The sequence below is a fragment of the Olea europaea genome, chromosome 8, assembly GCF_002742605.1.
Source record: "Olea europaea var. sylvestris chromosome 8, O_europaea_v1, whole genome shotgun sequence".
Taxonomy (NCBI): Eukaryota; Viridiplantae; Streptophyta; class Magnoliopsida; order Lamiales; family Oleaceae; genus Olea; species Olea europaea.
This window is the reverse complement of record NC_036244.1, coordinates 11,715,669-11,743,281: the sequence shown is the minus strand read 5'-3', so window position 1 is coordinate 11,743,281 and position 27,613 is coordinate 11,715,669. Positions and strand designations below refer to the sequence as shown.

General features: G+C 32.1%; 2 protein-coding genes across 4 annotated transcripts; one reads left to right on the top strand and one right to left on the bottom strand.

Annotated features, from left to right (window-relative positions):
- Positions 1 to 10,210: 10,210 nt before the first annotated feature.
- Positions 10,211 to 20,412, top strand: LOC111398803 (binding partner of ACD11 1-like). 3 transcript variants are annotated; one of them, XM_023025904.1, is made up of 5 exons: positions 10,211 to 10,360; positions 12,225 to 12,328; positions 12,437 to 12,512; positions 19,384 to 19,467; positions 19,547 to 20,412. In XM_023025904.1, the coding sequence occupies exons 1-5, from the start codon at positions 10,355 to 10,357 to the stop codon at positions 20,120 to 20,122; spliced, it is 846 nt and encodes a 281-aa protein (XP_022881672.1). In that variant the 5' UTR covers positions 10,211 to 10,354; the 3' UTR covers positions 20,123 to 20,412. The 3 variants fall into 3 exon arrangements, with proteins under 3 accessions (XP_022881672.1, XP_022881673.1, XP_022881671.1); XM_023025905.1 differs by lacking the exon at positions 10,211 to 10,360 and adding an exon at positions 10,572 to 11,596; XM_023025903.1 differs by lacking the exon at positions 10,211 to 10,360 and adding an exon at positions 11,641 to 11,919.
- Positions 20,413 to 24,771: 4,359 nt separating this feature from the next.
- LOC111398802 lies at positions 24,772 to 25,677 on the bottom strand. Its single transcript, XM_023025902.1, has 3 exons — positions 25,367 to 25,677; positions 25,230 to 25,265; positions 24,772 to 25,089 (listed from the first exon to the last, which is right to left on the bottom strand). The coding sequence occupies exons 1-3, from the start codon at positions 25,593 to 25,595 to the stop codon at positions 24,959 to 24,961; spliced, it is 396 nt and encodes a 131-aa protein (XP_022881670.1). The 5' UTR covers positions 25,596 to 25,677; the 3' UTR covers positions 24,772 to 24,958.
- Between the last annotated feature and the right edge of the window lie 1,936 nt (positions 25,678 to 27,613).

Genomic DNA, 27,613 nt, shown 5'->3' with positions numbered 1-27,613 from the left:
ATTCTCCACTACCGCTACTTTCACAACCCCACCAAGCCACCACCTATAAATCCATATAGCACCACTTTTCGACCACAACACCTATCGGACTCCACCACCAACAGCATCGCCTCACTCTCCCCAATATCCTCCTTCATAGTATTGGTCACCAATCTGTCCGAAACAACCACATTTATGGTGGTGGAGTTCGGTGGGCATGTTGGCCGAAAGGTGATATTATGTGAATTTATAGTTGGCAGCTTGATAGGTTGTGAAAATGGTGGTGGGTGAGAATTTATGATTTTTTTGTAATTTTTTAAAAATTTAAGGACTATGGTTGCAGTTGGTAATTCATCTTTTCTTTTTGTTTTATTTTAATAGGAGAGTAAAATCGTCGTTTTATTGAAAAAATGGATGAAAATGACCTTTTGCGCAATGAAAGGTGAAATGTAGGGGTAAAAATGCTAAAAATGAAAGGTAGGAACGTTTTGCACAATAATATTGAAAGGTAGGGACATTTTCTGCTAATTATGCTAAAAAATAAAAGGTAAGGACGTTTTGTACAATAACTTTAAAAGGTAGGGATCTTTTGTGCTAATTACCTTTTTGATTTAACGGAACATTTCAATGGAGAGTTGACAGAAGGACGTTTTGAGCAAAAAAAGGTAAAGGTAAGGGTGTAATCCGCTAAAAATGAAAGGTAAGGACGTTTTCCACAAAAAACATCGAAAGATAGGGACGTTTTGTGCTAATTACCCTTTAATTTATAAATTAGCCAAATGAAGATTTGAACTAGAAAACGAGAAGCTCCTTCAACCCATAATCAGTGTCCAATTTTCATATTGCACCTCGATTTTCTCTTTGTACAGAAGATATTGAAGGTGAAATTTATAAAATTAATGCTATCTACCAGTAGTGGTAAGCTTTATTAAGCTCTTGTTTGATTCTCATTTTTTGAAAAAAATACATTTTTAAACAGTGTTTTGATACTATTTCAACCACATTTTCTTCGATAAAATAGTATTACACACAAATTTAAAACTTTTTCTTATTCTTTAATCACTTATTTTCAATTAATATATTATTCAAAAATTCATTTTTATCAAAAGAATGGAGCTCAAACAAGTTATAAAAGCAGAGGTCGATCAAGCAATATGGAATCCTAGGCAAAATTGCTTGGGGAACCTTTCTAAAATATTAATAATAAAATTCTTTAAAACAACATAGATTGCGTAGATAGATCTAGCAATTTGGGGTCATAAAATTTGTTGGTTTGTGAAAGATGCACAAGTAAATGATTCTATTTTATTTATTGATTAAATATGGTGACTTGATGTGATTGATAACGATCATATTTTTCATTTTAATGATCAAATAATGGGAAACAAATAGGGGCTTAATAAAGTCAATAAGAAAACCAAAGGATATCTCTTTGTCAATCCCTAAGCGAAGCACAAAATTACAATATTGCACCAATCAAATATGGGAAATTAATGGTATAAAATATTTTATAAATTTTGTAGTTCGAAAAGGTTTTAATGAAATCTTCACAACATAAAGGGCTTGGTAAAACGTTCTAATGATACCTACAAAACGATAAAAGGCCCATTTATGTTTTAAAATGAGTGGATATTACACATATGCATGGTTCTCAATTTTTAACTTTAAAAATCAGGTCATAATTCAAATTGTTAATAGTAATGATAATAAGCCCTTGTTTGAGACCCATTTTTTCCAAGAAAATACATTTTTGAATAGTGTAATGATGTGAAATGTGTGGTTAAAAATTAAGAAAAAGTTTTAAATTTTCGTGTAATATTATTTTATTAAAGAATGTGTGATTGAAATGATGTCAAAATACTGTTTAAAAATGTAAACATATTAAATCTCTCGTCTCTCTCTCTCTCTACATAACAATCTACCTTCACTCTGTGTAATCTCTCCCCCTACTATCTTCAAACCTTACACTAACAGCCACTCCCTCTCGCTGGCAACCACCTTCATTCCATCTTCAACACCATATTCTCCACTCCCCTTAAGCTTTCATCCACCATTGCCCTTCTACCCTTATCCTCCATTGCGCACAGCGATGACGATGGTTTTGGGTTGATTTCTACCTCCTCTGATCGGCTTAGTCGAAATTTTTTTCCCCCTTTTTTTTTTTGGTTGACTGCAGCCTTCATCTACCATTGCGCGCAGCGATGGTTTTGGGGTGGTTTTTTCATTTTTCGATCCAATCAAATCCGCTTCATTGGAGTTTTGGGGCAGTTTTTTGTTGGTGGTTGTTGGTGATTTGCAAATGGTGCTGGTTGTCATACAATTTCAAATGGTGGTGTTGCGGTGATTGTGAGAAGGCGTGATGTTCGGTTCGCGTCGGTGATAGTGGAGTGTGGTGGGATCGAAAGCATTTGTAACCAATTATTTAGGTGATTGTGATTAATAGAATGATTCATCTATGATTAATAAATAATATGTGATTGATAAAATAAATCATTTGTGATCGATAAATAATCTAACCTAAAAAATATAAGTTTGTGACTCACAATTTGCTAAGTTTTATCCAATTAAGTTGATATTTTATAACCATGAATTAAGTTATAAACTTTAATACTATACAATTTGCAATTCACGTCTGAGCTACATACTAGTAAAAATATTCAAATATCAACATTACAAATTCAAAGAAACGATAATAAATCTCCTAATAATAATTGTGGGATAGATATACAAGTAATTGATTCAATTTAATTCCTTAATAAAATCAATAAGAAAACCATAAGACATCTCTTCGACAATCCTTAGGTAAAGCACAGAATTAAAACACTTCCTCAAATGCAAACAAAAAAAAAAAAAAAAAAAAAAATTGTATTCCACCTATATTTATTTTCGTTAGTCAATATCAAAATTACTTGTTGGCATATTATTTCCTACGATAGGCTTATGTGTTTAATTAACAATTGTTATAACTCTAGAAGCATCTATTGGATATGGACTGAGCAATATGCAATTTCCCATTACTAGACTAATTAGGGTAAATGGAACTCTAATTAAAACCAGTATATAAGGAATTTTTAGGGTTATGGTCCCCAAGTAGGGGCAAACTCAGACGACTTGGTTTAGGGGGTCAGAAATAAAATTTATAAGGTATCTTCTAATTAAAAAAAGCAAAGAAAAAAAAAAAAAAAAGAAGAGCTAAGCAAAAAAAAATTTTACCCCCAAAATCTAGAGGATCAATTGCCCCTATAATCCCCCTAGGTCCGCCCCTATCCCCAAGGCCAATCATTCATGACTATATGTCTCCAAATTCCCCATCAGTGAAAGATAACCTAGTGAATACTGTAATTAGTCTGTGGAAGACCTCAAATCCCAATAATTCATCAGCATGGATTCAAAAATAATTTCTTTTTTGCGGAATTCTTGATAATTTGACATGAGACCCTTTGGCATGTGTGATAGATTGAATCCAGTATTTTATCAATCTATTTGGAAAATTAAGATCTAACAAGTGGGATTTGAGCTAGATTTCATGTTAAATTATTATGAATAATCATGATAATTATGCTTTACGACTTTCTTGGTAAATTATTTCATCATACATAATTTTGAATCGTTATTTGGCTACACATATGGATATTTAGGATTAAGTATGAAATGCGTATGATTTTCTTGATTGTAATCGCATGATTATTAGGGTTCTTTGAAGTTTTCTAAGTCATGGTACAATTTTGGGTTTTAATTTCCTCTCTTAAGCTTTGATTTTGTTGTAGAATTGCATGAGAAAACTTTAGGATTATCCATTTTTCTTTTGTCATATGGATGTTTTGATTATGGAATTAGGAAGAAAAAATGCCAATTTTTAGAATTTATTTTGGGGATTTTTTGCTGAAAAATGGAATTAAAAAAAAAATTAAAAAATCAGTGTGCTTGGAGCAAGAGTGCCACCTATTGGCACCAAGGTTCGGGTAATTTTTTTTATTTGTCTCATACCTAGAAATAGACTATTTGAAGTAATATACTACTAAAATAAACTCTATTGCATAGATTTATATATTTGGGATATTAATGTGTATGCTTCTTTACACACGAGCAATAACCGAAATGAAGGCTAACGGTTCGCCAAATAATAAACATATTTGTGAAAATAAAATGTATGATCGTTGTCTAGTCTCCATGTGATCAATAAACTAGCCCAAAAGAAGGTCATTGTTTGATAGGATTTATTGTCAGCCTTTGATTATTGTATGGATATTAACATTTACAAACTGATGTTTCTGTCCAAAGACTAAATATTAATGTTGTGCTTGGTATTTTGACATGGGGCCTACAACTTTTGTTTTAGTTATTTATGTCATGCATATATGTACTATTATTGAATATTCTAACAAAAATTTTTGTGAGCTTACATTTTTTTTTTCTCTATTTACTTGTTACTTATGTTGCTATTATTGCTGTCAACATTAATTCCATTCTCGAGTTTAAGGGCAAAAAATTCAAGACTTAGAATGAGAACATTTCTATTATTCTCGACTACGTGAATCTTGACGTTGCGCTAAGGAAAGAATAACCTGCACCTCTCATTGTTGAATGTTCATTTGTGGATAAAAAGGAACATGAGAGATAAGAGCATTCTAATCATTTGAGTCATATGATAATGAAACACAGCGTTCGAAAGCACTCAATGGCACTATGTCTGATGAGGAAAATGCTAAGAAGTTCTTTGAGGGAATTGATAAACGTTTTGCAAAGAACGAGAAGGCAGTGACAAAGACGCTTTTTGTTAACTTTTTCTCAATGAAGTATGCAGGAAAAGGGAACCTAATAGAGTATATTATAGAAATGTCTAAGATACTTCAAAACTAAAGACACTAAAGTTGAGTTATCTGAGGACCTGCTCATGTATCTAGTACTCATTTCTCTTCCTGCATAATATAGTCAATTTATAGTGAGCTACAATACTCAAAAGAATAAATGAACTCTTAACAAGCTTATATCTCACTGTGCGTAGGAAAAAGAAAGAATTAACTCGATTAAGTGAGAAAAGACGGATATTGCTCACTAGGCCACTACCTTTAAGGATGAGGAAGTTGCGATTGGGACACACCAGCCTAAATGACAGAGGAAACATGACGAGGAAGTTACTTGTTACCAAAAAAATAATATAGAAATCAATAATGTCCAAGAAAGTAATCAATTCAGTCAAATTACCAAAAAAAAATTAATAATAAATGAAATCTAATTTGATAACAACAATCGAAATACAAGTATATTACTGATTATTTGAGAAGGTTTAAGAACTAAATTATTTTTCATACATTTAATAAATAAAATACAAAAAATACCAAATTTAAGGACATATTGTAACTCAAAAACAGAAAAGGGTAATAGGAGATGAAATCCGTAAATATCAACCTCAAAAGTTGAATTGTATCAACCGATTGATAACATAACTTGTTTGAAATTGCCTGCAACATTTTCAAGTAAAATAATAATAATAATAATAATATTTTAGAAAGTTTCATTGTATTCATATGGAAACAATGAAACAAATAGCAAATCCATCTACCATACCTAGATTCATAGCAAAAAATCAACATTAGTTACCAAAATACCTTGTTTTAATCATTATTTTGAGAAATCTCTTTCTCAATCTTACATGTTAGACAATGAAAAATTCAAACCTTGCAAAAAAATAAAATAAAATGAAGGTCATGAGATGGTCAAATAATTTTTTTTTTTTTTTTGACGAAATTAGAGCAGCATATAAAGAGAAGATCATAGAGAGAAAAAATTCAAAAAGATAGGAGAAGAAAGGAGAAATCTTGCACAATATGGGTCATTGTGTGGGGGGAATGGAGGAGTAAAGAGGTCTGGTTGGTTGAGTGGGAAGACAAAAAAATGGTAAAGGTGGAGTTGCGTGTATCAAATTTAAGGCTTGTGGGGAAAATAGAGAAAGAGTAAAGACGTGGCATTTTATTTTTTTTGCTTAATGAGTAAAACGATGCCACGTGCTTGTTCTAATAAAATTTCAAAAATCTCCATACGACATGGTTTATTGATTGGGCGAAAAAATGAATTGGACGTTGACGAAATGAATGACTAACACGTTTCCTCCTTGAATAGTGCCAAAGTTAGTATCTTTTATATTGTAGTGATGTTCAGATGTATGAGAAAATTGTGTATATATGTTTGGTATGTTTGACACAAATAAAATCACGAATTCCCATCTTTTTATTTTTCATTTAATTAAATATAAGGGTAAAATTGTACTTTTAACTAAAATAGTTTTTTACTCAATGACGTAGGTAACAATCCAAGTATTAAAATAAATAAATAAAAATAAGGATTGAGATGTGATGCTAACGATATTAACTTGAAGATCTAAATTCTACTTTTTCAACAAATTGGAAACTATAGATGTAATGTTTCTAAATTAAATGACAATCATATTAAGAATGTATATGAGTGAACGTTAAGCCTCACGATCTATTTGCTGCACCACTTTTTATTTGTAATGAAGATCTCCAAATTTACTTACTGTTGTACTTATGTCCCCAACCTTTGCTTATTCTTATCGTTACCCGTCAATTAACCAACACATCCGATCACAGACGATGTTGTTTGTATGCTTTGAATTATGGCAAATATTTTGGTTAGCTTTTTGTTTTTAAAAATATAAGTGAAAAATAAGTTTTTATATGTCCTCCTAATGAACTTTTTTGGACGAAAACCATCATCATAGATGAGATGTGTGAATCAATGTAACACTACACATGGTTATTAAAAGTTGGCCATGAATATAATAAAATGAACATTAAATTGATCAGCACTTACAAATAAATAGGAATATCAGATATATCTGAAATAATAATAATAATGGAAAAGTCTACATAATAATAATAATAATAATAATAATAATAATAATAATAATAATAATAATAATAATAAATGCTCTGAATGTGCAGATCTGCACGTGCCAGCGAGTACACATTTATAGCCTGTTTGATCTACATTATTTCAAAAAAAAAATATTTTTAAATAGTTATTTGACATTTTTTCAACCACACATTTTTCAATAAAATAATATTACAAGAAAATTCAAAACTTTTTTTTATTTTTTAATTATATATTTTTCATCAATGCACTATTCAAAAATATATTTTCATGAAAATAAAGTGGCTCAAACAAGTGCTCATACAAAATATTAAGAAATCTTCACGGAAATGAATAAGAAAAAGGCCGTTCCTTTTATTATTATTATTATTTCTAACTTCTAATAAAAAAGGGGAGGAGGTCTACTTTTTATGCAATTGTAAATGAATCCAATTTTACTATGGATGATGTCATTTTTTATTTTTCATTTTTTTTATGTCAAATAAATGTTCTTTCACATATCGTCCTACTAGTATTAAAAAAATAATTATGTCAAATAAATGTTCTTCCACACATCATGTCACTAGCATTAAAAAATAATAATAATAATTTTAGTAAATATAAACTGTCATGAGAAAAAAAAACTCTTCACACATGAGTTTTAAAAAAAATAATAAATAAACTCTCCGAACAGTGCGAAGAGATGACAAACCATGTGCGGAGAGTTTGCCTCTCCGTACAGTGTGAAGTAAAAACAATAAAAAATCTCTTCACATAGTGTGGAGAGATGTCATTCTGTGCGGACACTGTCCTCACAAAGTGTGGACTTTCCGTACAGTGTAGAGTAAAAAAGTAAAAAAAAAAAAAAAAAAAGTCGCACAGTGCGAAGAGTTGGCAAACTCTCCGTACAATGTGAAGTTAAAAAATAAAAAATAAACTCTTTGCAGAGTGACTGTCACGTGCGTTACACGAATTTTGCATTTATCGTATTTTTATTAGTATATGAATTTTAGTTTTTTGAAATAATATCTAGAAATATTTTCATGATATAAGAAAATAATTGCAAATTATTTTTACAATTACATAACAGTATTATGTCATTTAGAAAAAATATACTTGTATATTTCATACTTGAATAAGAAATATACGAGATTATACAAATTATTTTTTTGTATTCTTTGATAGTATTGATATGATTAAGTTGAACGTGAAAATTATATTTCTAAATTTGGTGTAATTCAATATTGAAAAATTGGAGATTGAGCACCATATTCATATGCATTTATATTTGTGCTTCATATATATTTAATATTTATTTTATGCTTATGTTGAAAAAATAAAAATCTGAATTTTTTTTTTGAAATTTGGTTTGGTAAGTAAATGTACGGTGTTCTGCATTCTCAGTATTTGTAAGTGCAAAAATCGGTATATAAAAATATAGTAAGCTGCAAATACTGTTGGTAGCATATACAGTAAGTTGCAAATACGGTAAGTTGAAAATACGGTAAAGTGAAAATATGGTAAGTTGTTGACAAATACGGTAAGTTGCAAAAACGGCAGGTAGCATATACGGTCAGGTGCAAATACAGTAAGATACAAATATGGTATGCTGAAAATACGGTAAGTTGCAAATACGGTAGCCAGTGTACAAGGTAAATTGCCTGCAAATACGGTAAGGTGCATATATGGATTTATAATTTGTTATAAATGTATAAAATTTATTTAATATTGAATTTTTTAAATATTAAATGTACAATTCAATATTGTTTCATTTTTTATAATTGTATTTTCAAGAATTAAAAAAAAAATGGCTATGAAATTGCTAATTTTTAAATGTATTTTTTTGTTGAAGAGAAAAATGATTTTTTTATATTATTTGTAAAAAAAAAAATTTATTTTAATTTTATTAGCATAATAAGAATATTTATTATGCATTCTTATTTTTTGCATTTTGTGAAGAATTTTGTTTATAGTGATTGAAAAATATTCTTCCACACACGCATCATGCTAGCAACATAAAAAACGAATAATAATTTTAGTATATATAAACTTTATGAGACAAAAAAAAAAAAACTTCCCAAAGTGTGGAAAGATGGCAAACTATCTTTCCGCACACTGTAAAGAGAAAAACAAAAATTTTCGGGACTTTATCTGCAAGTTTTAATAGGCCTTTTCTCAAACAACTTTTGAGCAATGCATTGACCAATTTAATTTCTGACCTACAACTCGAAAGTATAATTTCATTGAAAATTGTATCCGCTTCTAATGTCTAAGAACTATTATCAAGTGTAAAATATTGAATTTTGGTGGTACACTAGAGCCTCCATTTGTGAAAGCAATGTCATGGTACTATCAATATTCCCTTCTTTGCACAACTCACATATTTTTTCATTGTATGAATCACGAGAAAGCTCCTTTCCAATACCGTAAATATGATTTGCATGCTCAAAAATTTCACTGTCATTGTAATTTAAAGAAGATATAATTGATTTTAAGCCATGTTTTTCGACTCTGTTTAGTTGTATATACGAAAAATTTACAATCTTGAAATTTGATTTGTAATTAAGGAATTTGAAAACAACTCTTCGCATTGTGCGGAGAGTTTTTTTCTTTCTGTACTGTCCGAAGAGCTGGTTTATCATCTTTCCGCATTGTACGAAGAATTTTTTTTTACTCCGCACCGTGCGAAGAGTTTGCCAACTCTCCACACATGGTTCAACTCTCTCCGTACTATGTGGAGAGGTTTTTTTTCTCTACGCACTTTTTTTTTTTATATTTTTTTGCTTCCCATATGGTTCAACTTTCTACGCATTGTGCGAAGAGTTTTTTCCTCTCTGCACTGTACGGAGAGTTTTGCCATGATGCGGACCAACTCTCCGCACTGTGTAGAAAGAATTTTTTCTCTCCGCACTTTTTTTTAATTTTTACTTCACACTTGATTCAACTCTCTGCGCACTGTACATAGAGTTTTTTTTTCAATTTTATAATATTGAATTACATTATAATATTGAATTACACAAAATTTAGAAATATAACCTTCACATTCAATTCAATCATATCAACATTATCAAAGAATACAAATAAAATAGTTTGTATATTTCTTATTCAAATATGAAATATAAAAGCATATTTTTTCTAGATAACATATCGCTGTGTAATTGTGAAAATAATTTACAATTATTTTTTTATATCATAAAAATATTTTTAGATATTATTTTAAAAATATTTTAAAAAAATTAAAATTTATATATTAATAAAAATACGATAAATACAAAATTAGTGTAACTCAAGGGGTCATATATGCTAGTTTTTAGAAAAAGGCCATTCCTTGAAATACGAATCCCGTGTGGACCTGTAAATGACAAATTATTTAAATCATTATTCAAGATTCAGCGTGGCTGCATTTACTACTCCGTAATCCCGTCAAAGCTGTTGCTTCAAAACCCTCCGAATTCATCTTCAACAGCATTTTTTATTGACTTTTTCTTCGCCCACAACAGATATCATGACGGTGAGTATATACATTCATTGCTATATATATATATATGTGCAGTAGGTTGAAATGGTTTTGTGTTGATTTGTTTGAGTAGATGGATTCCTTCTTGAACTCTGAAAGAAAATGGGGACTTGGGGTTTTCATTTTTTATTTTTTGATGATTTTTAGCTATCTTTGGTTTAATGTGTTGAATTTATTTATTTATTTTTTGAATGAGGTAGAATTTTTTTTTCTTCTCTGTATTAACGGGAACTTCTTTTTCCCAGTAATTGACCATCACTTCTGTCATGTGCTTGGGGTGGATTCCCGGCTTGTTCCTAGTTAATTAAGGAATAAATTTGCGCGTTTGATACTAGCTGTAGTTTTTGGTAGAATTGGGTGCTTCACATTCTGTTAGTTGATTAAATTCTTCATACATCGTTGCAAATGATTACCTGAAATTTACCCTATCATTATTATGGAAATGTAATTTTGAAGATTGGTTAATTGTTCTGAAATTAAACTTGTGGAGAATATGAAAATATAAATTCAGAAGCACAGAAACTTTTGTTGGAATGATCTTTCTTTCACAATTATCTGACTTTTATGATGATCTGTTATCACTGGGGATTCGGTTACTATATGCTTACCTGTTCTTTGTCAAAGAACCACATCTTTATGGGCCTCTAAGTTGAAAGATGATTCTATTACAAAATCTTAAATCAAATTCTGTTACCAACTGATATGGAGGTTTGTGATTGCTCTTCTCAATGAACTAGGACCCATAATGTCACAATACTCATAGTGTTTATAAATTTGTTGGTGAATAATATTGCTGCTCTTTTGAGGTTTACCCACTTTTAAACATTCATGTTCGTCACATGATTTGAACGTTAGGATATATCCTCTAGTTTTATCTTGCTCAAGGATTGACGATGGGCTATTCATTGATTTAACTTTACTTTCTTAGTAATTGGTTGAGTCATACTTTCGGTAATGAGATGTGTTATATCTGACCTTGCCATTGGTGATAAAAATATTATCTATACACCTGTCTGGCACATTAAGGCAATGAATAATCTAGGGGCTACAGCTAACTATATACAAGATGCTAATTAATTCTAACATGAGACTTATTTTCATGTTATATACTTGGATGTATCGGACAAGAGAGCTTCTGGTGATAAAACCCAAGATATTTGTAATGCAGTATGATGTCATGAGAGAATTCGAGCTGTCAACATTGCGTTGGTGGATAAAAGCGCAGTTGATGTGAGCTTAGTACGTTTGACCTTGTTTTTGTTGTCAGGATGTGTTAGTGGAAGTGGCATCAGTGCTTCATATTCAAAATTAGTCGGTCAAGTTTTATGCTATTTAGTTGTCAGCAGATATGATTGTTGCTAGTAAAGTGAATGTTAGTATGCTGTTGCACATTCACGACGAAGAGTGTTGGAGAAAATATTCAGATAATGAGAAATTTGCACGCAAAGCTTGTAAATGGTTAGTGGCCACGTTCTTATACAATAGTCCTTATGGATCCTGTTGCCTGTACCAATGACCCTGGTCATGATCAGCCTAAGATGTGGAGCCTATGGGTATATGTTTACCTGTACATTGATAGTGCTTTATCTGTATTGAAGATATTTCTGAGGGATCATTTCTTCTTGTTGATTAATGAACGGTATATTTGGAAAAAATTAAAGTATCTATAATTGAAAATCTGCAGGTACTAAAACTAAAATGGGTATTGACATCTGCAATTGTGTGGGTCCAATTCCACTTTTATAAGTATATGTGTATACGGCTGTCTTGTTGTATATTAATCTATCTGATCTGAAAATCGTATAACTCATTTTGTTAATTCGTTCTTAACAATGTTTACCCTCTTCAACCTTTTTAGATTAGAACGGTCAAAGTCAGCAATTTATCCCTAGGGGCATCTGAGCGTGATGTAACGGAGTTCTTTTCTTTTTCTGGTGACATCGAATTTGTTGAGATGAAAAGGTTAGCTTTGAGTTGCTCATGTTTTTTGTGTACTATCTATTCATATCTATGCATGTAAATATGCATGCACATGTTTTCATACTGACAGTGACTAATACACTTATGCAGTGATACTGAACTGTCTCAAATTGCATTTGTTACCTTCAAGGATTCGCAGGGAGCAGAGACTGCTGTTCTTCTTTCGGTGATTTCTCTCAACCTATTTATACTATGTTTTCTGGTCATATCTTCACTAGTGATTTGAACAAAGAAATAGAAAATTTGTTATGAGATTGTACTATAATTTCTATTCAATTTCATCATATTTGTGATTTCACAATGGTATAAGACTTCAAACCGTTTTTTATTTTTTAGTCATTCAGTAGAGATTTCGAATATTTATTGCTATATTTGACCGACAGCTATTTTATCCTCTGATTATTCAAGTAGGTATCTTTTGGAAATTATGGATCAGTTATGTGTCATGGATTTCTAGATCTGTTATTAAGTTGGTCGGAATTGGATTTTGGATAAACGTTTGTTTCTATGACATGATAATAATATTGTAACAAAATCTGTTTCATAAAAAATGATTTCTCCTTATCTTCTGTGTTCTTTTTCTCTCTTTTCTGTTAACTTCCACTCTGCAGTTGTCCTGCCACATAATTTAAACTACCATTATTTTTAAGTGGCGAGCTTTATTCTTTATGAACATCTTCAGTGATATCCATACTAGTGCACGTATGTGAATTAATTCCATTGTACCTGGTTCAGTCAGCCCATGTAAAAATCTGTTCTTATTCTTAATATTCTATATTTATATATTAGTTGAACTAGGAAAATTTTATTGGTAAGGTCCTCCTGCAATGCCCTAAGTTGGAAGAGGCACCTAGGAAATTAGAAAAGAGATGTGACATGATTCCTCAATGTTTTGAAGTTTTTGCGTGATAAGTTCTAATGAAGAGGGGAAAGAGGGGTGAGTATGGTGCTTTGAATTTTTTTAAATACTTTAATCTGTGTATTTATTGCACTCAAGTATTATCCTCTAATTTATGAAAAATGTAGGTGAGGATTTGGGTATTAGATCAAGAGAGGGAAAGAAGGGAGAGTGTGAAGCTTTGAATTCATTAAATAAATCGCCTATCCTTTGAGCATGTTTCTCACTTGAGTATTATGATTGTCCGTCTCATTATTTGGGATCTATATTTCGACTTACACATATATATGCGTGTGTAATTATATAGTTAATATGCATACGCTAAACCTTATTCGTAATAAACTTGAGTTTATATGAATGTTTTTTGGGCATCATGTTCAATCTAGTACGATGACCTTTTTCGTTCTAGAATATTTATTAAATTTGTAAATATAGAAAATAAACACGTGAAAGGCTTTTTCCCTTCCCTCAAAATTTTGCCTGGCCCCATTATGGAACATATTGTGTTTACCTTTTGCCTCTAAAAACACTACTCAGGTCATGAGAATGCTTGTAAATTATAATTACATGCTAGTAAAAAGTAATAGTATAATTTACCTATCAAAAAAAAAAAGTAATAGTATAATTTGGTTGACCATAAAGTAAATTGTAAATCATTGGTTTTCATACATATAGTAATTACTTATTTTCTCTCTGATTTCATTGTGAAAGTCAGGCACTGATTTATGTGGAGAATTGATAAGATTTCAAATTCAAATTATTTCCAAAGCAATGAACTTGTTATAATGGACTTAGGTCTAAGCTACGACTCTAGGTTCTGAACACAAGATAAAGTAGGATGAGTTGGCCATACGTATAATGTAAGTTTGAGGTCGCATTCCTGGCTTCAGCTCTTAGGCTTTGAGCAACAGATGTAGCCCCCTCAATAGCGCGACCTAGATAAGTTTGCTTTATGAAATCTCAAAAATATGTTGGTGAATTGATGCCTCATCTTCTCAAAATCATAAATATGCTCTTAGTATCATTGGCATGGCCGTAAATGCGCAAATTGGGTATTTGTTCAGCATTATGTCCCCAACTCCCTGAGTTTGCAGTTCTACAAGCCTAGATAAGCTGGCTCTAAACAAATTATAACCCAAAGACCCCAATGATGAGTAATCAGTGCAAAATCACCTTGACCTTTGCCTCTACTGCAGAATACCTCTCTATCCTTTTTGATTGGTAGAAAATCCCTCTAGATGACATTTTTCGTGCGGAAGACCCCTACTATTCAAGTCGTTAGTTGAGGCGTTAAGTAGGGCCAAAATAAAAATAAATAAATAAATAAAAAATAATAATAATAATAATTGCAACTACAGTCCCAAATCTTTTCTGATTTTGCAGATTGTACCTTTCAGTTGTGTTATCACAGTCCTAAACTTTTTAAGAAATTAAATTTTCATCTTCTCTTCCACAAATCTCCCATCCCACCCCACAACTTCTTTCCTTTCAAACACTTAAATATAGTTGACAAGGCAAGACTTGAAAAATGAAATTCCGGGTGAGGTTTTGATTCCAACGTTGGCCTGAGCACTAGACCAACAGTAAGAGAATATCTCTTCATAAATGGCCGAGCCTTGCAGACCATTTCCTTCAATATTAAAATCTAGACACAGAAAAATGTCAAAAAAGATCAGGGTTGGCATCAAATTATGCATCATACAAAACTTCTTGTCCCAATTAGGAATAGCAGAGGCATTTAATCAGCCAACACTAGACATTTAACGGTAATTGCAGAATTAGATTACAGTTTAAAGAGGTGTAAATGATCTTAAAATGGATCAAGAAAACTGATAAATCACATGTTCAAATACGGTTATGAAATAGACCTTTAGAAGTAATTATCAACTCCATACTAGCTCAGTGCTAATCAATTGCAGTGCACAGAAGGGTGACTACAAGAATCAATTATCTAAAGAAACTTAAACAGATATAATGTTCCTTCCTTCACGTCATGATGGAAAAGGAATTCGTAACACAGACATATCAACAAAATTTGAAAAAATGCTTAAGCCAAATATCAACCAGTCAAAACTAAGGCTTCAATAAATGCGATATTGAAGAAAAAAAGACAATTGGAGTAAAAATTGATACTCACCTATATCGCAATCAGCAGGGTTAAGAAGAACCGGCGGGTGGGTTGCATCCAATTCAGTAAACCTCACTTTCTTTCATTTGCGTTTGCGTTAGGGCTCACGTTCCCCTGATGCATGTGTTAAGAGTTTGTTATTTTGAGGATGTGAGACAGAAATTTGATGTGGAGGGTGTGTGTGTGGAGGGGATTATACAATGACCGTTTTCAATCTATACCTTCCTGCTTGCATTGGATTGAAATTTAGTTGACAAGGCAAGATTTGAAAATGAAATTCACGTTGGGTTCTTAAAGGGAAAGAAGAAGATTGGGGGTGGGGTGGGGAAGAAGATGAAAAATTAATTTCTTAAAAGATTTGGGACTGTACGTGGTACAAATGAAATGTTTGGGTACAGTATGAAAAAGAAGAAGATTTGGGACCATAATTGTAATTACTTTTTTTCTAATTATTTTAGCCCTATTTAATGCCTTAGCTAACGGACTTGGAAGTGAGGAGGGTCTTCCGTATGGAAAATGTCAACTAGTTTTCCACCAATCTAAAAGAATAGAGGGTATTCCGCAATAGTGGTAAAGGTCAAGGAGGTTTTGTGCCAATTACCCTTATAAGATGTATGGAGAAACTAGCAATATTTTCTATGAAACTCATTCTAGATAAAAAAAATAAAAAATAAAAAATAAAAAAAAATGAAGAAGTTATTGAACAATTAACTCATTGAAAATTTGCTTTTAAAACTATTATTTTATAATCATGTTTCTCCTAAATATGTCGAAATCGAATATAATTTTATAGGCAAAGAAGGCACTTATTTCCAAGTGTAACAAGGTTTTCTATGTATTTCTAAAGATTTCCATTGTTTTTATATTTCAATACTTATCAAGCGAAAAAAGGATAAACCATTCATATAGGCTTTGACCATGCTCATCTCGTATAACTACCACAGCATGTAGCTGTCTGTTCGTCTGGCCCCCCAAGTTCCCAAAGCCCCCTAGGGTAGCCTCTTACACACATGGGTCGACAAGTTGAGATATAAGATATAAGCACAATATATTCAGGGTAGGAAGCTTGCAGCCATACGTGCATATTTGACATTGATAGTGCATTTTTCGATGTTTTTGTTCTTAAATCCACAATTAGCAATCTTGCCCGTGCCACATGTGTAGGGGAGTGTGCTCATTTCGTGACTCACTCGCTACCTCGCTCAATTCGCTAACGCCCTCGTAGCGGACCATATGCTTGGCATCTTTGCACAATTTTTCATTGCTTCTTCCTCCAGGCCAATGGGTACGAAATTTCTCCACAATTGCGGCACCGCCCCCATGATGGACTCGTGTTTATGTTCTCTTGCACCTCTTCTTGCATTAACTTGTACATATCACCTTCGACGCCAACCTTCACCCTCTCCCCTTGCATTGATTCTTCGGATGGACAACTCCCTTAGTTGGAGCATCTTAACACATGTCGAAGCAACTAACATAGATGCCCCCCTTTGTGATTTTCTTTGCAATGCTTTATCACGCTCTACGAAACAAACGTTCAAGTAGATAGGCTCAACTACACAATCCAAGCTTTTACTTCCATCTACACAATCCAAGCTTTTACTTCCATCATCCTCCAAGCTTTCCATCATCAATTTCGCTGGCTTGCCCGCCATGCTTTGCCACACATCCTGCGGTTTTGTCACGTCTATGAAGGTTCCAAAGTCGTTTTCATAGGTGCTAGGGATTGGGAGAATTCATTTTCTTCTATTACGCTTGATGTTATGGCTTCAATTTTGGTTCATCTTGATTATAAGAACCAATGTTATAAAAATTGGATCGGACCGGCCGGTTTGATCGGAAAAATCAGGAATCAGATGGATAATTGGTCGAATTGATACTTATAGCCTGTATGCCTAAAAACGATTAAAAAACCAGAAAACTGGACAGGCAGTCGAATATCGGTGACCTTGTTGCAGTTTAATCGGGTTTATCGGTAGCTTTTGAGAAGTAAAAACAACTTTAAAAAGGTTAAGAAGAATCTGGTACTGATCTTTTATCTAGCTTCCATTTATCTTAGGCTCGCTAGTGCAATATATGGACACAAAAATTTGCGAAGAAATGTGAAAACTTGAATGAAAAAAGAACCTACAAAAATTAGAGAGGCACCTATCGTTCTCTGCTCTCAATTTGTTGGTAGGAGATGATGAGGTATGGTTTAGATTGTACGGTTTAGCTTTACTTGAGCACATTTAGTTTTCTTTAGTGTGTAGCTCATTTTGCCCCCCATTAATTTTGATTATAATGGGGGAATAGCTTTTTTATTTTATTTATTTATTTTTAAATAGATGATTGTAAAAGAATGAAAAGTTTTCGACTTACGTGTAATATTATTTTATTGAAGATTGTGTTGTTGAAAATAGGAGAGAGAAAAATTTAATTTAATTTGATGAGATGTAATGGAGGCCAAATGGGGGCTTAGTTTTTGTTTTATTTTAGTTGCATTTTGGCTATTTTAGTATTAATTTGATGTGAAATGAGTATTAAAATAATGATTGAAAGTTAAATAATGAATTTTGAAAATACTCTTTTACTTGATATAAAATTTTAATAGGATATAGCGAAGAAATGTGAAAACTTGAATGAAAAAAGAACCTACAAAAATTAGAGAGGCACCTGTCGTTCTTTGCTCTCAATTTGTTGGTAGGAGATGATGAGTTATGGTTTAGATTGTACGGTTTAGCTTTACTTGAGCACATTTAGTTTTCTTTAGTGTGTGGCTCATTTTGCCCCCCATTAATTTTAATTATAATGGGGGAATAACTTTTTTATTTTATTTATTTATTTTTAAATAGATGATTGTAAAAGAATGAAAAATTTTCGATTTACGTATAATATTATTTTATTGAAGATTGTGTGGTTGAAGATAGGAGAGAGAAAAATTTAATTTAATTTGATGAGATGTAATGGAGGCCAAGTGGGGGCTTAGTTTTTGTTTTATTTTAGTTGCATTTTGGCCATTTTAGTATTAATTTGATGTGAAATGAGCATTAAAATAATTATTGAAAGTTAAATAATGAATTTTGAAAATACTCTCTTACTTGATATAAAATTTTATATATATATATATATATTAATATATGAATTTTTTTAATTAATTATGTTATTTCCGGTTCAAACCAGTTTAACCCCTGTTCGACCCTCTGACCACTGACCTTCTCACTTTTTCGGGTCTGTTTGCAAGAAATCGATAAGAACCCATTGCAAAATTGGTTTTGTAGATGAAAAGTCTCCATGCAAAGTGTTGTGTAGTTTTATTTATTTATTTATTTATTTTTCTAATTTCCTATCCTTCACTTTTAAGAGTTAGTTTGGAATTGCATAATATTTTAATGATATGATCAGCACCATGCCATTCTTCTTCCAAATCTGTGTCAATTACAATTATATATCCGAAACGTATCGAAGTATTATATTAGAGGAAGGGGGCTGAATTAATTGATCTCTTCTCCTATTGCCCTGTGCTTAAAAGGTTCTCTATGCAGCTGTAAATTCTGTTGAAATTATTTGATACTGTTAAGATTTTAAAAAATTAAATTCTTTATAGATACGAAGCACGAGTATTGTTATCACTTTTTGGTTTTTTCTTGTAAATAAAACCTAGGATGGGTTTACTAGATAAGAGCAGTATAGAGAGTAAGTTCAAAATTATCTGGGAACTCTAGCGGGAGCAATTTGAAATAATTGCCAATGGGAAAGTGAAGTTCGGATCTACTGAGTCATCTATGAGGGCATCCACACTTGAGGTGTTTCTTTGTGAACTCGTTCAATGCTTCTTTTTTTCTTGTTGATGCGGTCAAAGCAAGAGTCTATTGTCACTATGAATTGTGCAGATGACCTCTACGTGCCTTTTTCCCCTTGCTACTCATAAATTTAGGGTAGGGAATATGTAATGGTATTCTGAAATCTTCTTGTATATATCACTCAAACAATTTTCATTGATAGCAAGCATCTCTTTTCTTCTGATGTCAGGGGGCAACAATAGTTGATTTGCCTGTAACCGTAACTCTGGACCCAGATTACATACTTCCTCCTGCTGCTTCTGGTCCACTCCTGGTAAGAAATTCTATATATAGCTTCTGTTTGGTTAAACATGTAGAAACCTTTTTTAACTTGTTTACTACCAAAAATGCAGCCCACAGATGAGAAAACTGTAGGTAGTGCAGAGTCTGCTTTCCGAAAGGCAGAGGATGTTGTAAGCAGCTTGCTTGCGAAGGGTTATATCTTAGGTAAAGAATCGGTTGATAAAGCAAAATCTTTTGATGAGAAGCACCAATTGACTTCAACAGCAAGTGCCAAAGTCATTTCCTTTGACAAAAAAATTGGGCTCAGTGAAAAGATTAGTGTTGGTACTTCAGTTGTGAACGATAAAGTTCGTGAAGTAGATGAGAAACTCCACGTTTCTGATAAAGCAAAGGCAGCACTTAATGCTGCTGAGCAAACTGTCAGTAATGCCGGATCTGCCATTATGAAGAATAGGTATGTACTTACTGGCACTACTTGGGTGACAGGTGCTTTTAACAAAGTCACTAAGGCAGCTGGGGACGTAGGCCAGAAGACCAAAGAGAAAGTGGGAAAGGTTGAAGATGAACAAAGAAGGAAAATGGTCGATGACTTTGCTCAAGTTCATTTATCTGAGTCTCCCAAAGCCTCAGATTTAAGGGAGCAGCATTCTTCCAAACCTACTCCAGCACAAGGTTTGATCCTCTGAGTTGCTGCCCTTTTCAATACCTTCAAATGATTTGATTGTGACATTCCTGAATTCTGAATTCACCAAATTAGTAAAAAAATGAGGTGGATCTGGAGTACTTCGCTATGTTATCCGTTGATACATTCTCTTGTTGTACTCTTAGATATATACATTAAGCAAAAGGTTCCTTGAATCGATTTGCAGGATGAATTTGTTTGCCCGAAGAACATATATTCAAATTACTTTTTTTCTTTTGTTTGAGGTGACTATTTCCTGTCCCTTCTGAGGTTATGATTACAAAAATTTGGTTACGTCGGCGCCTTTTTTGGTTGTTTTGGAGAATTTTTACTCCCCTTGGTGTATTTTGTCGGAGAATGTATGGGGATAATTCTTAAATTGTCTCCTTTCAAATAGGGTTCTACCTTGCACGTTAGTTTGCAACACCTCGTCTTGGTGCTCTTTATTACTTCATTTGGCAATTATGCTTGGAATCCCTATCCATTTAGGAGGTTTTAACTGAATTTCTGAAAAGCATAGAAAATATTGAATGGTCTCCCTATTCTCGTTACAGATTTTGTGCATTAGTTTAGGAATTTGGTGGAAAAAGAATGAGATATATCACACAGAGACGGAGAGAGAAAAAAACGAGGGGAGTTTATGAAACTTTTGTATTAAGAAGCACGATACGTAATTCGAATACGATACGAGTACGTCGATAGGAATTTTTAAAAGAAATTAGGATACGCGGATACGTATTGTAAAATTTAACATAATTTGATTGATATAAAAAAAAATAATACTAAAATAGAAACATAATAATAAAAATAAAATAAAATGTTCAAGCATTTTATTTTAATCCTTATTTGTTCAAACTTCATTTTGTTCAACACATTAATGCCAGTTTCTTCATTATCATTAAAATAATACTTTCCAACTTTGACTCATTTAATGATAGATTAGCAACTTTAAGAAGTCCAATACTTTTAAGAGTATCAAATGAGTCTTCAATAATGTCCTACATTTTGATTTCTTTTTTTTAATAGAGATTTAAAAGGTGTTTGAGAGTGATTTTTCATCTAAAAAAATTGAGTTTTTGATTGTTATTTTACTATTTCAACCGTAGAGTTTGACTTCTGCTCTTACAGGTAGCCCCCATTTTTCTCCTAATGGTAAAAAAATCAATTCTCAAATTTGCTCCCAAATAGGGCCTTAATTATTTTGATAAAGGACGCATATTTCCATTGATGAAAATCAATTCTTTAGCTCGTTGTAGAGTTATTTTATTTCTTTTCATAGAGTGCATCAAAGAGCACGTACTCCAATTTCTTTTCATACAAGAATCAAGATGAAGAAGGTTATAGGAGAAGCTTCAAAGCATTTGCTGCTTTGAAGCAAAAATGCATGTGAACCATAAAATAACCATTAGGTTTATGAATCCATGTTATACTAATTAGGGATAGAATTAATCTCACTAATAAAAATTTTCTTTACCTGTCTTAACGTATCGGATACGTATCATAAATAATTAAAAAATATGATAATTAATAATACGTATTCGATATATATTGAAAAATTAAAAAAATATAAAATAATTAAAAACATGTGTAAAGTACGTATCGAAAGATATCGAAGAATATTCAAGCTTGAATACGTATTGAGTGCGCATACGAACGAGTTTACAAGAATCTGTGCTTCTTAGTTTTTACATGTTACACATTCTGGATTGATGGAAAAGTTTCTATATAGCTTAGGTATCAAGGAAGGCAAGAACAGAGAACTTCTCAGAAAGTTTACTCACTGATATTGAAGAACTTTGTTGTTTGGTTTTCTTTATATGCTTAGAAGCATTTCGTGATATTAGAATTTCTTTTGCAACTATAAAATTGTGTCAAATTGATGTATTCTATTAAATTGATTGATTGATTATATTATTTTACCTCAAAAATTTTATTTTGATTACAATGCATTGCCATACTGGAAAAATGATTTTAGGCTTTATTCATTGACAGAGACCTTTTATGACTGCTTTCATCGAAGCTACGTCGTTGTAACTCTTGTGAAGGCTTTTTGTCAGTCAGCAGGTTGCACATGGAGAGTCTCTTTAGCATATTAATGAAATGAGGATGTCGTTTAATCCTGTACAATGTTGTCTACTAGTGCGTACCAATGTGCACTTAGTGTGTTGGTTCGAATAATCCTTGAAAGCCCCTATTTGGTAACAATTTTTCATCTCAAAAAATCAATTTTTTGACCGTTATTTCACTATTCGAACCATCATTTTTGAATTCTTTGCTAACAAGTAGGATTTATTTTCTTTCTAACAGTCAAAAAATCAACTCTCATAATCATTACCGAACAGACCCATAGTCCCAAACCTAGAAATTCTTTTTTGACTATAGTTCTACGATGATTGTTGACATGATAACACTAACAAGATACGGAAGTAACACAGAATAGCTTAAATAAGTCTCCATGACATAAAAATGTCAAGTTGAATTAATGTTGTCACAAACTAGAAATTATTAAGCTTGATATTAGATCGATTTACACTTGAGTAAAGTGATAACTACTAGGATGCGGAGATGTGACACAAACATAACAAACATTTAAGACAAAACATAATCTACCTTCAAAATCAAAGAACTGGTAAGGTAACAAATTCATTGACTCTAAATAGGACTTCAATCTTTTCCCTTTACAAAAACCTTAATCATTCACTTCATATGCCAAAGAAAAAGATCGCTTACTTCAAATTTTCACTATTGCTATGTGTCTAATATAACTATTCAATTGTCGTTTCCGTCTTATTAGTATGTTTCTATAGGAATGACAATGAGACGAGTGGAACTCGTTATTGGCTTGGCCGACTAGTTTTGGCACTTGTCTAATGTAAAATATTTGGTGCATAGACAGCGTATTATCTTGAACTCCACTATGCGATAGAATAAGGCTTCACGGAGGTCTTACATAATACATACAAGGGAGGGGGTCCGCATTTAATTTTTTATTATCCATGGGTCTAGCGTGGAACCAACCTCATGTGTCTGTTCTGGAAGAGTTCCGTGAACCCCTCCTCTGCACAAATGACTTTGGCTATTACCTTTTACAGTGTCCAATTCGAACAAGATTGAGTCACGAGCGAGGCACGTGCTGCTAACTGAAAATAGTATAAATACAAAAAACTACAGCCTGTGCCTGTCAATTCTTATTCTCATTCACGAGACACATTTTGGTTGACATTTATTCATGACGGCTCCACCTTTTCATATATTAATTTGATTGTGAGCCCTCCTACTATCGTTATTTATTCAATTTAGTCCTATAAATTGGTGTTTTTATTTAATTTTATTTTGAGGGACCACTTGGGTTTTTATTGATTAGACTAGGATTGGATAACGTATTAGTTGGTTTGTTGGTTTGTTTATTTAGTGATTCATTTGGGTTACATCATTCTTTCAATTATTAACTTTTTATTTTATTAGTATTATCTTATTTTTCATTTGATAACTTGTAACTCAAGAAAATGTTTTATGATCTTGATTTCTCTTCGCATGGGAAGTTACGTTGAAATTTGAAATCGATAGGTGAGATTATCTTCAAGAGAAATGCCCTACGTACAGGGCCCCTCACTATGTAGGGGCTCCACATACATTAAAAAAATTAAAAATTACGTGAGCCCCACGAATGTGTGTGCCTTGCAATAGCCTGGTTATGTAAGGCTAACACGGTTCTATCTTCAATGATCTTCAAAATTACTTTTCCATCCTGATAAATCTAAATTCAAATTTTGCTGCAATAAAAAAAATCTAGAGCCTGTTGAGGCACATTATAATGAGAATGAGAAATAGAGCCGTTATGGGTCCCACACCAGAGATAGAAATTCAAAAATAGTGGCTTGATGTGATGGATAACGGTCATATTTTTCATTTTAATGAGGTAAAAATGGGGCTCAAACAGGGGCCTATATTAGTTTTTTTTGTCTCTTATATGTATATTCTTGCTGTAAAATGTAATTTGCATATTTTCATTGGAAAAGGTCTCATACTACTCTAAATATTTAAATCTCTATTTTACACCATTGTTGAAGCCTGTAGATGCTCTAAAATGTGAAGAGTTATACTATTTGGACGAGCTTGGTGACAGTTGCAGTGTTAGCAGCACTTGTGTGGCTCCTCTCTCTTTTTTTTTTTTTTTTTTTTCCAACTGCCCAATGAAATTTTGACACGTATTCCCCTATTTTTAAATTCTGCCATCAACCCTATTTGTGTAACATAACTCAAATGAATCATATTGAGTGATAGTTGTCGATAATCAAGGATAACGATATTAAAAAAAAGGAGAAATAATAAAAAAAGAAAAATAAAATATCGCTCATTATTGTCAAGTGGACCATCCCTTCCAGCTAGCCTTATTAACTATGGAAAAATTATGTTGAAATAATTAAAAGAAATTATCGTATTTCCATTTCCAGTTGTCATCCATTGATTTCTTTTCCCAATTCATTCACCCACCCTACAGACACTGACACCCTTTAATACTTTTCCCCTTTACACCTGTGCTGTGCCCTCTGTTTTTCAATCTTTTAATTTATTTATTTTTTATTTATATTTCTTTAATAAAATAATTTTTCTTTTTAATTCATACATTCTTTAAACAGTGTACAAAATACATACAAAATTAAACAACGTATATGTTGACTTTCATTTACAACGTTGAAAACTGTCAAACAGAGAGAAATAATTCAGCACTAAAATTGAAAATAAAGAAAAAAATTAATTATAAGAGCAGCCCACACGTGCCAACTCTCACCGACAATTTATTTATAGACGAGAGAGAGAAACAAGCAGATAACCGGCACTAAAAATCGGCGATTTTTCTGTGGAGCCGATTTTTCTTGTTTCCATTCTCCTCCAGGTTCTTTAAGCTCCGGATCGCCAATATATCGCCGTTTTTAATCTTCAAAATCGTTTCAATCTCATCTTCTGAACCTTCACAACCCAAAAAAGAAGAAGAATTACTAAATCTTTATTACAATTCTGAGCTTAACCAAATGGAAATCCAAATTAATTGCAATATATAGCAAGAAATGCTGTCAATGCTATATCAGGAAGTAACTGAGTTATTGTACCTGTGGACTTTGGGAAATGCTTGAACTGAGCCAAATCTGCACCCAAAAACACAGCAAAAAGTAGTAAAGGTGAAAATAAGCAAAAGATGAAGAAAAAAAGAAGTGAAAAACTCAGAAAAGCTAATAAAATTGCTTACCATTTGGAGAAGGGTTGTGGGATGTGAGATAAAGAATGAGGAAGCAAAAGAGTGTTAATATGGGAATAAAGTGAATGTATTTCTCAGGAGATTTGGGATTGAGTTTCAGGGTTTTGTGCTGTGATTTTTCCTCTGTGATTAGGTTTTGGGATTCAGAAGCCAAAGATTCATCTTTGAGTATCTGGAGATGAAGCTTTGAAGCTGGTGAGCCAAGTGACTGTCTGTGCATGTTTGCTGTAGAGAGAGAGAAGAGAGAGTGTTTTAGAGAGAGAGTGTTATGATATGACAGATATATGAAGAAAGTATATAGAAATGGTCCAATTTCTGTAGCTTATGCTTAAAGCTATAGAAACTGATTCCCCCAACGAGGAAAAAGTAAACTTACCTTACTTAAAAGTAGGAGACGTTTGGCTAAAGTCTTGAAAGCAAAAACGTAAGTAACAACTTACCTTAAAAGTTTAATATATATTATTCAACTTTATGTATACTCCATGAACTTTGAATCATTGCATTTATCTTGTCCAAGTTTAAATCTTGTTTCAGTTATATAACTATATTATTCAGCTATCTTACTATCAGAAAAAAAAAGACAAGCGTGGGATTAACGTTTTGATGTAACTCGTCACGTTAATATTGTCGTGTTTGATCAATTAGTCCACCGTTTTAGCAATTCAGGATGATAAAAAGCGTTTGTCACTTGAAAGATGAAAAAATGTTTGTACATGTTTTAGCAATTAATTCAAGTGGATGAAAATATCACACGTGTCGGGTTATATCAATAAATAAACAAAATTTTAATATATGATTTTTGTACAAAAAAAATAAAAAATGGTCAGTTGAGTATACTTGTGGTATAATTGAAACTAACTTTAAAGTTTGACAATAATTTATATAATTAACCATAAGCAAATTTTCGTGTATATTTTGTTGAAGGAAAAAAAAACCCCCCCCTCGCCCCCCCCCCCTTTTTTTAATAAAAGTTACTTAAAAAGTAACTTTGCAAACTTCTATTTGCGTTTGACTAAGCTTAAAAGTTTTTGGTTTTTTGTTTTTTTTTGTTTTTTTCTCCCCTCCTTTAGGCTTAGCCACAAAGAGGACAAGTTCTAGGTCCCCCAATCTTCATTCTAAGCTTTCACACACACACACGCGCGCGAGATATTCTTTTCTTTCTTTGTTTTATTTTATTTACACAGATTTATATCTAAATTAAGTTTTTAGTAAGAATATAATTATTTTTAATAAAAATTGACTTGAAAAAAATAGACAAGAACCACATGCTATATAGAGATGGTAATGAGATGCACCAAACGATTGCTAAGTCTTATGAGATAGGAAACTCTCAAGTGCAGTTCTAAACGAAGAAATTAACCTAGCTTCCTATTTTGATTCAAGAGAACATGCCATTCATCATGGAGATTTTGAAATCAAGAATAATTGATTTTTTGCTTGTTTGGGAGTGATTTTGAGAATTGATTTTTTGACCTTTAGGAGAAAAGTGCGGTCCACATGTGATAGAAGTAGTCAAATATGACAGCTGAAATAGTAAAATAACGGTTAAAAAATCAATTTTTTCGATGAAAAAATAGTGCCCAAACAGGCCCTATCAAGTACTTGTGTATTAGGAATAGGGTATAGCACTTACTCCATGTAAGCATATGAAGCAAATAATTGATTGAAGATCATGTAACATTTTATATTAAGGGCCCGTTTGGTAGGAATTTTGAGAATTGATTTTTTGACTGTTAGAAAAAAAGTGGGGTCCACATGTGAGAGAAGAAATCAAAAATTATAACTTGAATAGTAAAATAACGGTTAAAAAATTAATTTTTTAGGGCAAAAAATCCCTACCAAACGGGGCCTAAATAAGACGTTTATTTAGTAGGATTTCTAGGAGTTATTACCATTCTCTCTTTGTTTGGGATTTTCAAGAAGCAGAACAGGATTAAGAAATTCCTATTTACTGTCTCATTTAATTGTATTATGTTAATACAATTTAAATTGAAACAATAAAAATAAATAAAGTAGAAAGATTTAGAGCGAGTTTCAAAGAATTCAAGGCAATAAGAGGAGGGTCGAGGGTGGGGAATTTATTTCATCCCTAATGATGGATGGCCAAGATACTATAAATTTGGAAGATGAAGGGTGTAAATGTTAAAGATTAAAAATTAAGAACTAACTTACCATAATGGTCATAGATTAGAGACTTCCACTTCAATTTTCTCATTCTTTCCCCCTTCTATTTTTATA